Source organism: Apium graveolens, chromosome 7, assembly GCF_009905375.1.
Source record: "Apium graveolens cultivar Ventura chromosome 7, ASM990537v1, whole genome shotgun sequence".
NCBI lineage: Eukaryota > Viridiplantae > Streptophyta > Magnoliopsida > Apiales > Apiaceae > Apium > Apium graveolens.
In genome coordinates, this window is record NC_133653.1 from 5829487 (window position 1) to 5844918 (window position 15432).

At 32.8% G+C, this 15432-nt stretch overlaps 1 protein-coding gene across 2 annotated transcripts; it reads left to right on the top strand.

Moving 5' to 3' along the window:
- The first annotated feature begins 1515 nt into the window (after positions 1 to 1515).
- LOC141671282 (succinate-semialdehyde dehydrogenase, mitochondrial-like) lies at positions 1516 to 9985 on the top strand. Of its 2 annotated transcripts, none has more exons than XM_074477471.1 (20): positions 1516 to 1899; positions 2622 to 2751; positions 3420 to 3519; positions 4316 to 4364; positions 4696 to 4783; positions 4877 to 4987; positions 5136 to 5198; positions 5310 to 5420; positions 6138 to 6203; positions 6325 to 6402; positions 6498 to 6575; positions 7076 to 7142; positions 7452 to 7537; positions 7821 to 7853; positions 7968 to 8000; positions 8210 to 8310; positions 8828 to 8913; positions 9048 to 9154; positions 9260 to 9337; positions 9760 to 9985. In XM_074477471.1, the coding sequence occupies exons 2-20, from the start codon at positions 2644 to 2646 to the stop codon at positions 9793 to 9795; spliced, it is 1479 nt and encodes a 492-aa protein (XP_074333572.1). In that variant the 5' UTR covers positions 1516 to 1899; positions 2622 to 2643; the 3' UTR covers positions 9796 to 9985. The 2 variants fall into 2 exon arrangements, with proteins under 2 accessions (XP_074333572.1, XP_074333573.1); XM_074477472.1 differs by having other exon boundaries at positions 1516 to 1874.
- The last annotated feature ends 5447 nt before the right edge of the window (positions 9986 to 15432 follow it).

Consider the following 15432-nt stretch of genomic DNA (forward strand, 5'->3'; position numbering starts at 1 on the left):
TTTTAATTTCGGAAATCACAATTAATTATTGGTATGTTAATTTGTGATTTAATGAAAATTTTAAAAAGAATTAAATAATTTGTTAATAATTTATCAATAAATTATCTTATTAGTCAAATTTGTGATTTATCGGTTGGAAAAATATGAGTGATTTTTAAAAATTAGATGAATTATATAATCATTTCTCTCTCATTATATCTCTTTCGTTTGATTCATTTCATTTCTAACCAAAAAATATCACCGTAAGATTTATTATATTATAATTATACAATATTCATTACCGAGATCTGATATTATATTAAATTAACAAATCACCCAATTTATGTTGTTTTTTGAGGTGCAATCAGGAGTATTTGAAATAACAGCTAGGTGCAAATTTATTACTACTAATAATCATGATTGTATTTGTGGGTTGAAATTGATGTGAATTTAAGATAGATCTTTGGACTTTGCTTTCGTTGTAATGTTGACCTGTGAATTTTATGATGATTATGAATGTGATTTATTTTAAGTTAAAATTTAGTCATGTGTTTCAAGTAGCTACATATATGTTAAAAATTTGTTCATTCAAATATATGAAATATAAAACTAATATGCCTTCAAAAATTTGATAAGCGTGGGACCATTTCTTGTTCAGCATTAACATTGAAATAAAGTAAGAATTTCAGCATAATCCATCACTTTTCGGTCCAACCTCCATCTTTCTAACCCAACCTAATTACCAAAGTGGAAATACACAAAAAAAAATTTGAACTTAGACAATACCATCCGATCCGATCAAAATTCGATTCTATAAAAGTCCAACTCAGCATAAGCATGGCTTTATAATCTCAAACATAACCTGTATTTTTAGCCAAACTCCGACTTGATAATTTTAACAAATTATTTCAATTTGATAAAAACCCGCATCCTCTAAGGGAGGTGTATTCATTTCAGATTTTAAAGAATTATTAATAATCTATGGATTTTAAAAGATTTTCGTTGATTTGAATTCTTCGTGGATTTTGATGGAGTTGATCCAAAATCTTGTAGAGTCTTGCAGATTTTGTGGAGTTTTTTAGAAATACATCAAAATATCATATATTTTGAAGAGATTTTAAGATATTAAAAATGTACTAGCAAATTCATCAAAATCCACAACTTTTTTAAATAAAAGAAAATCCATGGACTTTTGAATACCATCAGATTTTGATGGATTTTTTAAAATCCAAATTAAATACCACCAAATTTTGATTGACTTTTTAAAATCTAAATTGAATACACTCAGATTTTAAAGACTTTTTCCAATCCTTGTTGAATACCTTCAGATTTTAAAGGATTATTCAAAATCCAAATTGAATACCCTATGACTTCTAAAATCCATAAAAATCTTTTAAAATCTCAATTGAATATACCCCTAAATATACTTTACATTATATCGAGTTCGAATCCAAATCGAATACGGGAACTATTTAATTTTTAATCAAAGGGTGCGGTTTCCCCGAGCCTGTTAATCAGGGAGCCTGGCTAACAAATATGCTCAAAATCCTAGCATAGTCTTTACATAAAATAACGGACACAGACCCTCGTCAAACCCCCCACGCACACACCGCATAGACAGCGACAACCTCGAACATACTCGAACATAACTCCGTAACTGAAGTAGCAGCAACTTAGCTTTAAGATGCTGCTGCTGTGCTGACTTCAGCTCGCATGTTCATTTCCACCCCGAAATTTCCTCGTCTACTCACATTTATTTGTTTGTATTAGTATTAGTATTATATATATTAATATATTTTATACTCACCAACTCTCTGATTAATTTCTTAGTTAAGTCTACTACATTTAGCTGGTTTTGTTATTTTATTTCATTCATCCTCATCAAGTCTCTCCAGGTTCTCTCTCTCTCTTTCTCTCAGTGTAAGTTGTATCGAGATCTGATACCATGTTAAGTTACTGGATCATATGATTTATGTAAAGTGAATATACATGATTTATGTTGTTGTTTTGTTGGTGCATTGATCTGCACATAAGGGACCAGTTAGGTGCAATGTTATCTCAAATCATGATTGTACTTGTTTGTTGAGATGTGAATTTTAGATTTAAGTACATGATCTTGATATGATGTTGACCTGTGAATTTTATGATTACTACGAATGTGATTTGTTTTATGCTGTATTGAAGTCCTCTGTTTGTGAAGTGGTTGCTAAATTGAATTGATAGTGTACTTGATATAGGAGTAGTTTAGTAGATTCTGTTTCTTAAGTGTTTGCGGAATCGAATTGATAGTGTACTTGATATAGTAGTAGTAGTCTAGTAGATTCTGTTTCGTAATTGGTTGTGTGATAGATATAGTAGTAGATTCAGGTTATAGATGAATTTGAACTAGACAAAATTAAAAATGAATGTTTCTTAATCTGATTGTTTGAGGAACTGAATTGGTAGTGGTATTGAAATAGTAGTGGAGTCTGTTAATTGTAGATATTTACGGAGAAAGAAATGTGTTGAATTTGAACTAGACAAAGATAAATTCGTAATTTGATTTCCTGCTAGCTATATATTAAATTTTGTCCTGCGTATTTTGTTACTTGGTTCGGGATGGGAGTGTAAATTTGACTTGCTCTTATTTTCTGATTTCCCAGGAATTTTATTGGCCAGATAAGAATGGGTGCGAACGATGTTCTTGCTAGGTTGAACAGCTCCGGGTTCTTAAAAACTCAAGGCTTCATTGGCGGGAAATGGGTTGATGCATACGATGGGAAAACTTTAGAAGTATGATAGTAAACTCTCCCGTCCTCTCTCTCTTGCTATTTTTATGCATATATTTATGAGAGGACTGATTGATAGGGATAACTACTTAGTTTTTTTACTTTAATACAATCCTGATGGGGACCCTCACTTCTTGTTTGATGGTAAGATGTGCTTTTTCTAGTTTGGAGGATGCCTAAAATTTGTTTGCATCATTGCATTTTTCTTGTTTATTATGTAAGTATGTACACAACTGCAACATTTAATACTTTCCGACTATATGGTCCACATTTAACGGCAAAATCAAGACACGTCACTTGTTCCATATATATGTTTTCTAGATAAGAGTCCTTTGTTTTTCGTAGCGCCAAGCTTTTGTTGCCTCGTATAGCTCCCGTTACTTTTCTCAGTATAAGCAGCAACACATATCAGATATTACGCATCATACTGTTAAATCACTATACGTTTGGCATAACATTCTTAATTCAGACTTGAACCACAGTTTTGTTTATATGTCAAATATTAAAATGGTTTTGTACATGTAGCCACATAGATGGTACTTCTACTTCAGATATTATGTTTTTTTTGACAAGGAGATACTATGTTTTCTAAATTAATTACTGTTAGTAATGTTTGGATCAGTAACAAACATTATCATCTGATTTCTATATTTGTGTTTCTTGTCATGGTAGGTGACCAACCCGGCTACGGGAGAAGTAATAGCAAATGTTGCCTGCATGGGTACTAAGGAGGCCAATGACGCAATTGCTTCAGCACACAAGGCATTTCAGTGTATGAATTTTTAATCTAAAGTCTGCTATATCTTTGCCGAGCAGCATATTATTCAAAGTTGTCCTTTTTATGACTTGATCCAGTCATTGGATAATCCTAATGCTATTAAATTTGTTGCCTAAGAAAAGTTTCTGTGCTCCTTTGATTATTTGCGATTATTATTATGTCTATCATTATTGACCAAATTATATTTTGTCCTGTGAAGCAATTATGTGCTGGATTACAACTTTTCTGGCCCTGGGTCAGGAGTAGTAGCATGGGCACAGTAGCAGTTGATACTTAGCATCGTAGTACACATACCAAGTGAATTATGAATAACAGTTTAGCAGTTGATGACAATTTCTTATACACTCAAGTCTGGATCTTTTTATCATCTTATTAGCGAGTCATGATGTGTGTTTACCATATGGCAGTTAAACTATCAATCGTAGTACACATACCAAGTGAATTATGAAAAACAGTTTAGCAGTTGATGACAATTTCTTATACACTCAAGTCTGGATCTTTTTATCGTCTTACTAGCGAGTCATGATGTGTGTTTACCATATGGCGGTTAAACTATCAATCATTCTTCTTTTTTGTTTTTGTTCCATCTCAAAAGGATAATTATATTCTTGAAAACTGGTAATGGTATTAGGGATGCAACACATGTATTCAAGTCGTTACTATAATATATTAATCAGATAGATGTTTACCTGTCTTTCTGCATTGATGTAAGTAGTAAATTATCACTTTATTTCTCTTACATTACTAAATTCATACTGTCAATCATTTGGTAAATGATATTTATTTGCAGCTTGGAGCAAGTTTACTGCTGGTGAAAGGAGCAAGTGCTTGAGGAAGTGGTACGATTGTCAACATTCACTTACAATTTTAAGTAAATTTTATTTCCAATTGTGCACATAACTCCAGTAAAATTAAGACCAATGGATGATGTGAATTATCTAAATATGCTGATTATTCAATCTTTTTCTTCTTATATGAGATTCAGTTAAAAAATGAACTGTTAAAATATTATTCTAATCTTTAACTTCTATATGGTGTATAAAGAGAGAGAAGAAAGGAAAGCACATAAATGAATTTAAAGATTGGTTATCACATACTACTATTTATTCTGTTCGGTTACTCCCTCTCTTTTGTCCTATATACTCAATGATCTTGTATGCGCGTTTTAAGGTATGATTTAATAATGGCCAACAAGGAGCAGCTTGGTGAACTGATAACTTTAGAGCAAGGAAAGCCTCTAAAAGAAGCCATTGGGGAGGTATGTAGTGTACTCATATAGTTTAAGAAATCGAATTAAGGTTACATATTAAGTTTTCCTTTGAGCATGACAGCTATCAGTGTAAACCTACAGGTTACTTTAGGGGCTAGTTATCTCGAGTTCTACGCGGAAGAGGCTAAGCGTATCTATGGTGATATAATTCCAACTACTTCAGCAGATCGCCGCCTTTTTATTTTAAAGCAGGTGAACTAAGTTAGACATTATTAGTTATTTCATCTGCAGATGGATATTCCATGATGTACTGTGCAGCAGAAGTCCTAATATCTTAGTAATATTTATTAACTTGAGGAAGTGACCTGTATGCTGACTTCAGTTTTGTACCAACTTGCAGCCTGTGGGCGTTGTTGGTGCTATTACTCCCTGGAACTTCCCTTTCGCTATGATCACTCGGAAGGTTTGTATATTTTTTTAATCTATGATTTTGCACTTCCTCTTCAATATTATAAAACTTCTTTATTGCTGGAAGATCATACTGAATTGATCATTTCATTTCAACTTTGTCAAGGTTGGTCCTGCCCTTGCCGCTGGCTGTACTATGGTCATAAAGCCCTCTGAATTGACTCCCTTAGCTGCTTTGGCGGCAGCTGAGCTTGCTAATCGAGCTGGAATTCCACCGGTAACGTTTTAAGAGCATTATTTGTGGATACTGGTACCACAGCAGTGAACAATTATATGACATATTTCATCTTAGATATGTTACGACTGCTGAACTAATGCGGCTTCGGTGTTGGATCATGGCATATTAATGTGATCTTGCCTAATAATTTCGAATATAGACTTCCATGTAGATAAGTGTCCTCCATGTATATTAATCTACTTTTGAATAGATGACTGTCTTCCGTCATGCATATACACAAACTAGTCAATGCATCTGCATTTTTACATAGTTTACCAAATGAGATATGAGTGATCAATTATATGAACAGCGTACAGTGGGGGTGGCAATGCAAATTTGAAAAGAGAATATATGATAAATCTTTTTTCTCAGCAGTATCATATTCATATTTGTGATGCTTGTCCTTGTATTTTAATCACAAGGACAGCACACCAGGAATCAAATAAAGCTTAGTGAGGTCTTAAGAACTAAATATGTGGAATTCACATGGTAACTATAGATTCCGGTAATGCACTCATCATTTATTAGTATATTTTTAAGTGGTGAATGCTATGTACTATTCAATGCAATTTGCACTCAAATGGCTGTAGCAAGATCCTAGCAGAAGAACTAAGTTATATTTCTGATGTGCCGATCGATATGTCCTTTTTCTTTTACCTGTATGTTATTTCTTAATGTGTCTGTTACTTCTATTGAGTATCTTATTGTAATATGTAGGGTGTAGTGAATGTAGTTATGGGAATTGCACCTGAAATTGGGGATGCTTTACTTGCAAGTCCTCAGGTAATCTACAACCAACCATCATCTGTAATTTTTGAAATGTTTTATTATGTTGTAATCTACAATCCTATTGTTTGAGCTATTTAAACTTAACAGAGTCGTATATGTTCTGAAATATTTTTAGGTAAGAAAGATCACTTTCACCGGCTCAACTGCTGTTGGCAAAAAACTGATGGCAGGTGCTGCTTCGACTGTTAAGAAGGTAACAACTTGTAATCCAAATGGTGCAATAGGTAGGTACAAGTGAGCTTATATTTGTTTCTACTGAGCTAATTCTTTTAACAACCGTCTCTTTAGGTCACCCTTGAACTTGGTGGAAATGCGCCTTGCATCGTTTTTGATGATGCAGACATTGAAGTGGCAGTTAAAGGAACTGTAAGTTGATATGTTTTGTCCCATGTTGATTTATTTTGTTGAGGCAAGTTTGAAAAAATTGCACTAATTGAGAATTAGCTCGGAGTGGTTGATCTGAATCAAAATAACAGTACATGGACTACAATCATCTTGAGAACTTTAACTACACCTCAACCTCATGAGTTACGTGCTCTTCTAAGTTCCAGTAGTCAACAGATGACTGTTTCGGGACTGTGTAAGATGTCATTAAAAATTCTATAAATATATGTTAAGAGTTTGTCAGTTTTTCCAAATCAACATGTACAATATCAATAACACGCATCCCCCCCTTTTACTTTCACCCATATTTATGTAGTGGCCTATCAATAGGTTTATTTAGATTAAAAGATACACTTGACCACCGATATATTTCTTTTATTGTCGCTTAAGTTCTTGCACCTTTTCACTAATTTTGTTTTGTACTTGGAGTACGAGAGCAGAACCTTGGCGTATTATTAACTATAAACTTAATGTGATTGCAGCTTGGGGCTAAGTTTCGTAATACTGGGCAAACATGCATCTGTGCAAATAGAATACTTGTGCAAGAAGGTAACTGGAACCAACAAACAGTCTTTTTTTTTAAAATTCTAGCAAAATTTACATTTGAGGTCTTGATTGGATGCATCATACTGCAATAGTATATGTTTCTTTAAGTGCATTATATATTTGGAAAGGAGTAAATTCAGCTACCAGTTTTCCGGGCTGTATATAATTGGTTTAAAATAACGTTATCAATTTAATGCAGCTGTCATTCTTGAGCTGGTTCTGCTTTCTTACAAAATTGCATCATATTTGATAATTAAAAGGTGGATTAGTTTGTCCTTTATCCAAGGATATTGATATTCAGACTTGGTGCAGGTATTTATGATAAATTCGCGAGAGCTCTGTCTGATGCTATCAGTAATATTAAAGTTGGGAATGGTTTCAGTGAAGGGGTGGTCCAGGTACTTACTTGGGCACTTCCATTTACTCCTTGACACGGTTTCTCACCACTCTCTTGTTTCGTGGAGTCTTGATTAGAACTCTGATAGTGATAACAATGGATGCTATGTCTATTGTTGATATATACCTTGGTATTATCTTGTTGCAAAATTGTCTTCTTGTCAGTTCTGTTTGATATTTGTTTTTCTGAAACAAGTTTGCATATTTTTCCTTTGGGAGCGTGTCTACCACATCAGCGCATGTGACTTTCCAATTTTAATTTTGCTTTGGTATACATTCTTGCAGGGACCTCTTATAAATGAAGCTGCAGTGCAGAAGGTCCTATTGGGTCCAACATTTTCGATTTTTAGTGACTAGCATTTAATGCTACTTGTAGTCTTGCCTCTTTCAGTATCATTGTATTAATTTTTTTTTTGTTTGAAACAATTGCAGGTTGAAACATTGGTGCAAGATGCTGTTTCAAAGGTTTGTTCAGCATCTTAATCTCATACTCTAATGATTGTAGTAATCTACTAGGTCGATGAGTTATGAAGTAAATTTGTGAAGACACAGGATCAGCTCCCGAAGTAGATATTTACTGTTAAATTTCACCAGAGGCATTATGATATGGCTTATTAGCTTGAGGGGTATAATTTTTTTCTTTTAGCTTATGGATTCTATCACACTTATTGTAGGGAGCGGAAGTTCTTCTTGGCGGTAAGAGACATGGCCTTGGATTCACTTTTTATGAGCCAACAGTAATAAGTAATGTCAATAACGAGATGCGCATCTCAAGGTACAAATTAAAAGAAGAATATAGATTTATTGGTTTTTGTCATGGCTTGAGCATGTTGTAATACATTTTTTTATAAGTTTCGAGGGTTTGAGAAGTATGTCTAAAACTTCTGAAACTAAAAGAATGTGACCTGTGATCTTCCAATTGTTGATATTTGTAAAATTCAATTGTTTGAAAATCTTACTTGTTAATAAATTCTGATTCGGGCTGAAGCCTGAAGGAAATAATAAAAAACTTACATACAGTATCATTAGCAGTGCCAGTGGTACTGCTTCTGAAGCAAAGTTTCCTTCTCAAAAGCTGTAGTGCTGTACCAGGTTCTTTGCTAGGCATCACCTATTGACACTTGTATTTGTTGGTTGTCGTTTAATATATACTTAAAATAATAATGTCGAGCCGCATATGTATTTATGTCTGCCAAGTAATAACTCTGCTGCTTAAAATGTCAATAAATCAGTTGATGCTGTAACTTGGGTTTATATACGATAAATGATGGCAAGTTATCTTTTTGCTCCAGGGAAGAAGTGTTTGGACCGGTTGCACCTCTTTTGCGGTTTAAGACGGAGGAAGAAGCTATCTCCATTGCTAATGACACTGATGCAGGTGCGTGTTAGTTAATAATATTGGCTTCTTGACAGCCTTTTCATCTTATATCTGATATGCTAATAAGAACTTCCAGCAGTGAAGTGCTAATAACTTTTGTAGTGAATGCTGATCCAACTATATACCTTATGCAGGCCTAGCTGCTTACCTATTCGGTGCAAGTGTTCAGAGAACTTGGCGAGTTGCAGAAGCTCTTGAATATGGAATTGTTGGAATTAATGAAGGACTTGTTTCATCAGAGGTTTGCATCTGCATTCAGAAATTATTCATATAGTTATTTGCATGGGAGTAATATACAAGGTGAATATAATTTATACTGGTCTCTGACTTGTACCTTTCTTCGTAGGTGACTCCACATGGAGGAGTTAAGCAGTCTGGGCTGGGCAGGGAAGGTTCTAAATATGGGATAGAGGACTATTTGGAAGTAAGTCTCCTTAGCTTATTCCTTTTCACTATATTGACAATGTTGGGAAATACGAGTCTGTTTAGATTAATCCGTATTCAATACTATGTAGACAATATTGGGAATATGAGTGCGTTTATATAAAAAATTAACAACACATGAATCTGTAAGTAAAGAGCTTCAAAATTTGGCATACTATTAATCACTTTCTAGTTGATCTGATACTTCTTCCATTCTTCAGCACTTATGTTTTTCTTTTGCTTGAACCGTAAAGTTAATCTTGCTAATTCACTGTCATTCTATAAAATAGTTATAATATATCTCTCGAAAACATTGAACCAATCGAGATAACGTTTACATTTACGAATGATCAGAAAGACATAGCACATTTGTTTACATTAAACTTCAATGATAACGTTTCGACTTTTCTATTCTTGTTGCAGATCAAGTATGTGTGTTTGGGCAATATGTTGGGCTAAGATGGAACTTGAGGCACCTTTGTAAAAAGTTTACCTGTGCTCAAAATAAGTGCTGCAATGCACATTGTCCATGAGTTGTTTGGTATCTTTGGATGTTGTAACTTGTAACTCTAAACTCTCCTCTTATAGTCTGTCTCTGTTCCTTCTGTTTCTTTGTAATCTTTATGTATTTGACATTTCAGTTTTTTCTTTGGGTATTATGAGTTTCCAAAATGTGTCAAGATCCATGGCCCAAATTGAAAATAATAACCCAATGAAAAAATTATTCTCCAAAAAATATCATCAATTTTATTTCAAATCATAATAATCACACCACATAAACAGCAGTGTCGCCTACCACTTTACTACCAGCAATAATATTATGGCTCTGTTTGGGATTGCTGTTAAAAAAAGTGTCGCTGAAAAAAATGTTGTAAAAATCAGATGACTGTTTGGTAATTTTTTGATTGATGGCGAAATCAGCATCTGATTTCCGCAACAGTTAAAAAGTAGCTTTTTTTAAAAGCATGGGGCACTTGTTTTCTGTAACAGCAGCTTTTAGGCAAAAAGCACTTTTCCGAAAATCAGCTTTTAAATTTTAACGAACACTATTTTAACTGATTTTCAGCGAAAAGCCAGCAATACCAAACACACCCATTTTGTTAGCTATCTTCTGATTTTTTTAAAAAAATTTTAAAAAATACGACGACCTCTTGTTCTACTAGTACGACTTGTGATATTTCGAGATTTTGAATATTTTCAAAAGAAAAAATGTGTGAGTATAAAATAGAGATGTACAAAAGATATGACATATTCCCTAGAACATCTCATTTGATGGGGCTGTAATATCTTGACATGACCCGAAATTCAACCCGAACCCTACTTGATTTGTAACCCTTTACAAGAGAAAAATCGGAAGTAACCGAAAACGAACTGCTTATTAAGAAAATAATTTCTTTCCGTTTTCATTTAATTTTAGATAATTTTAATTTGACCTGAAATTAACCATATTTACAGAGAAAAAAAACCACCTGAAATTGCCAGCCGTCTCATTAGATAAAAGGAGAAGTCAAGGGGTACATAGCATAAACTATGGGCATATTCGCCTGGGAAATTCAGAAACAGCTGGTAAAATTTAAGAGCAGTGCGGCCTCGAATTGCCGCAAGACTAGGTTCATACAGAAAAAGCCATGGTCAATGACCAGGCACTGCTTTAATGTTAAAGATACTACGTGTCCATAATCTAGCATACTGAATAGTAAAATATCTGACGACGTAATTACTATTTTTTTTTACCTAAATCTCCTAAAACTGGGTTTTTTATGGTAAGCACGTATATAAAATAAACAATTTTTTTTTGAATTTTAATTAGTGCTGTAATTTGAGTTGGACGGCTCGCGAGCTCGCCCGGCTCGAATTCGTTTAAGTAAGCTCGACTTGGCTCGTTTACTTAAACGAGCCGAGTTCGAACAGAGGTTCCGGCTCGTTTAATTACTCGAGCCGACTCGGCTCGATTCGTGAAATTAAACGAGTCGAGTTCGGGTATAGGTTTAGGGTCGATTACATGTAAAATTAAACGAGTTAGCTCGCCCGACTCGTTAAAACAACGAGCCGATTCGACTCGACTCGTGAAATTAAACGAGTCGAGTGTGGGCAGAAATTTAGGCTCGTTTAACTAAACGAGCCGGCTCGGCTCGACTCGATTAATTTTGCCTCGAATTACGCCCGATTCGAAATTCGGCTCGTTCGGCCCGAATTACTGCCCTAATTTTAAAGTATCGACATATACACTAGACAGGCCCAACATAAAATTATCGAGATAATTAAAATAACTAAGATCATCAAAATAACGTAACGTTACCGGTAAATAAATTGTGCGACTCACGATCTAGATTAGACAATACTAGTATAAATCAACTTTATAGACATAATTCAAAACAAAAAAACTCAGCTCTCAAGATAACCATGACCAAAATTTTAGAACGACAATCCACACATAAAATACCTTTTATGTGTACATTGAATCTTCAAAACTACTCCGATATTTATAACAAACTAAGCTAATTTCCAGGTGTTTCATGTGTGTGTTGTTGCACCCTATTGTTACACACACGGGTGGCCAAAAAAGTTGGCTTCTCATCTCCGGCCATGATCACCGCAACCTTCAGCTCCCCACTCGATAATTTATTCGATTTTTCGTTACCGGTCTCGGTATCTCTCTCGCTCCCCCCACCGCCACCTTTTTTCCAATAAGAGCATGCAAGAATTATTAATGCGAATGCTATTAAACCTAGCATGGCTGCGAGACTGCCGAATAGGTATGGCACCGGTGAGTGCCACGGTGAACTTTCGGTTGCTGGGGGAGAGAGTGTGTTTTTTGTTATTATTGTTGTTGCTGCTGCTAGGTTTGATGTGATTTTGGTTCTCATATTTTGTGTGTGCCTGAGAGAGAGAGAGAGAGAGAGAGATGTGAAGTGGTTGTGTTTGTTTATTTTTTGTTGTTGTTTGGGAAGAAAGTGTTAAGGTGAAGAGAGTGAAATGTTTGTGTGAAAGTGGCTGTGGGATTTGAGAAATGAAGAGGATGGTGTTTATTTATATACAGGGACGAGAGAGAGAGTTGGAGGCTTGGAGGTTTATTTTCTCTACACGTGTATAATTGTCAGCTTGATAATCAATTCAATATTAAAATTAATTTAATAAATAGTACAAGGCCATTTTTGAATATATAATAAAAATACTAGTGCTAAAATTCTACTATTCAATCTGAGAGTAAACATTCCTGAGCAGGGCTAGATATCCTAGATACATTATTAATTTTTCTTTTTTTAATAACGTGACATGATATTTACCATATTTTAGTTTAAAATTATATATACAAACAAGTTTTATCTCATTATTATGAAAATTATTAATTATATATCTTATATATTAAATTTAGAAAAAAATTTAGGAGTTGTTCGGTGCTCAGGCATTTCTTGACGAGTAAGAGTATTTTCAATTGTGATAACGAAAATTGTTAGCCAAAATATAATAAAGTAACGATTATCTAAATTTTTACTTAAGAGGAACGATATACATTATAATGGTATCATGTATATTATGATAGGTAAAATTATACCTAAAAAATTTGATGATTCAACAAATATAACCAAACAAATGTGATTACCTATATATTTTGATAAGGGTTAACAAAGTTAGAGTGTTTAAATTTTTACAAATACTTCAAAAACACGTAGATAATATAACTAAGGATTTTGTTATCTTGAACATGGTCTGGTACTTGATAATCCAAAATTTGTATCAAAATAGTTACAAAATTACTGATATGATACATGTCGAAATTTAATTGAGGAATACATATGAATGCACACCAAATCTCATATTATTATTAGGACATGTACCATTTATAAAAATTTAATAAATAATTTTGTAACAATATTTCACACATCTTATATTTTCTGTCTCAACATACGTATAAGCACACACACAACATCTTTCACAACCGTTGATATCCCAAGGACCATGAGCTATCATCCACGGCTAAGAGTAACAGGCAAACTTGTAATAAAACAACTTATCAAGAAGTAATATAGTGCGTTTGAGAAATCTTAAAATAAGTAATTAATGACTTAAAATAAATAAATAACTCATAAGTGATAAATAGATAAATGTTTATAAGTTATCTACCTGTTTGGATAATTTTACTTACAAGTCAGAATTTTCTTTCATTTAAATGAACTAAAATAAATAATTTTTATATATTATTATCTTAATTTGTGAATTTTAAGTTAGATTTGTATTAAAAAATATTTATATCAAAACCAAAGTTAATAAAAAAGTAAAAAATAAAAAATAAGTTAAAAAAAGTACGTCGTTACCAACATTCAACTTATCAGCTTATAAGTTGTGAATTCAGCTTATAAATTAGACAGACAAATACTCGTCAATAAATTATAACAGACTTATAAGTAAATAAGTCCACTTAATAAAATAACCAAACAAGCCAATATACTCCATTTAATCACGCTTTAGCTTTATAAAAATGCCCTTATTTTTCTATATCCTTTTTATGTTAGCATCAATGTTAATGCAATTATGTAAACCTACAATGGGGGCAAGGCTCTCAAATAGGTATGGCACTCGTGCGCAGAGGCGAATGCACGTTAAGGCCCCGGGGTCACGTGCCCCCCCTTTTATTAAAAAAAAATAGTTTTCATATAGGACCCACAAATCAGATAATACCAGCATACAAAAACTTACCCTTGTATCCCTAGTTTCTAGTTATAAGTTTATAAGTTGAACCCATGAAATACCAGCAATTAACTACTTACTTGGATAGCAAATGAATATATGCTAACATTGATGGAAATCTAACTTCTTAAACCAAATATGTGTTGTTTGTAAATATTATGGCTAAATATTATAAAATTAAAAAAAATTATATTTAATTTTATAATTAATTTAAAAATTATAATCAGATATTTTATAATTAACCAAATATGCTAACAATGACCCAAGCTGTTCTCAGAGTTTTGACATGGAATTGTTTATGTTGTTTGTTTTCTTGTACTATTCTATATACATATTTCACGAAAGGAAAACTGTGATAATAGACGGATAACTGTAATCTAATATATAAGATTTTATACTTACAATTAGTATATACATAAAATTATACCTTCTGTGGTCACTGGGCTCACTCATTGAGAGCGCGTTCCATGCATGCCATCCATGCACAACAAAGAAATTGCAGAGAAAGCGTTTGTGAGGATCTGATGGGCTTAAATATCAAAGTGGTCACTCAAGAGAAGGTCATATATAGTTTAATTGTCAAATTTAACGGGTATCATTTTGATCACTAAAGTCATAATAAATATCAGAGATAACTTAAAATATGTGCTCGAAAATTAAAATTTATTTTATGGATTTCTAAATATTTTTCTTAAATCTTATTATAACCAAATAAAAAGTTATGAATTCATAATATTTTAGATGATTTCGTGAGATTTTAAAATTCTATTTACTAATTATTTTTATTTAAATAAAAAATGACTACAAAATTAAAAATAAATAGTAGATCATTTTTTTAAAAATCTTACTATATTATATAAAATACTATAATTTATACATTTTTATTTGGTTGTAATAGAATTCAAGAAAAATATATAGAACTCCATGAAATAATTTTTAATTCTCAAACACATATTTTGAGGTATATGTTTGATATTTATTATAACTTTAGTGATTCAAATGATACCCCGATAAGTTTGATGATTAAACTGATATATGACTTTCAGTTAAGTGACTATTTTGATATTTAACCCGAATCTGGCTCCTGAACTGCGATCGAACAAACAATGTTGATATTAATTATACGTGTGAAGCTAAAGAAAGCACTAAAAGGAACTTGCTTGAAAAGATTCTAGCTAAGTAGTTGATTATGATCTATAAAGTATATCAACAAATTGAAAGTCTATTGTTAGTAAAATGTAATGATACACTTACCATATCCGAAAATTTAAAGAAAATAAAATAACGTACCCGGCTAATATGAAGCTAATCTCAAACAAAAGATGCAATATTATAGGCTCCAACATATATACATACATTTCAACTCAAATTTACTAATGCTACAATACATAAAAAAGGAGCTCCTCT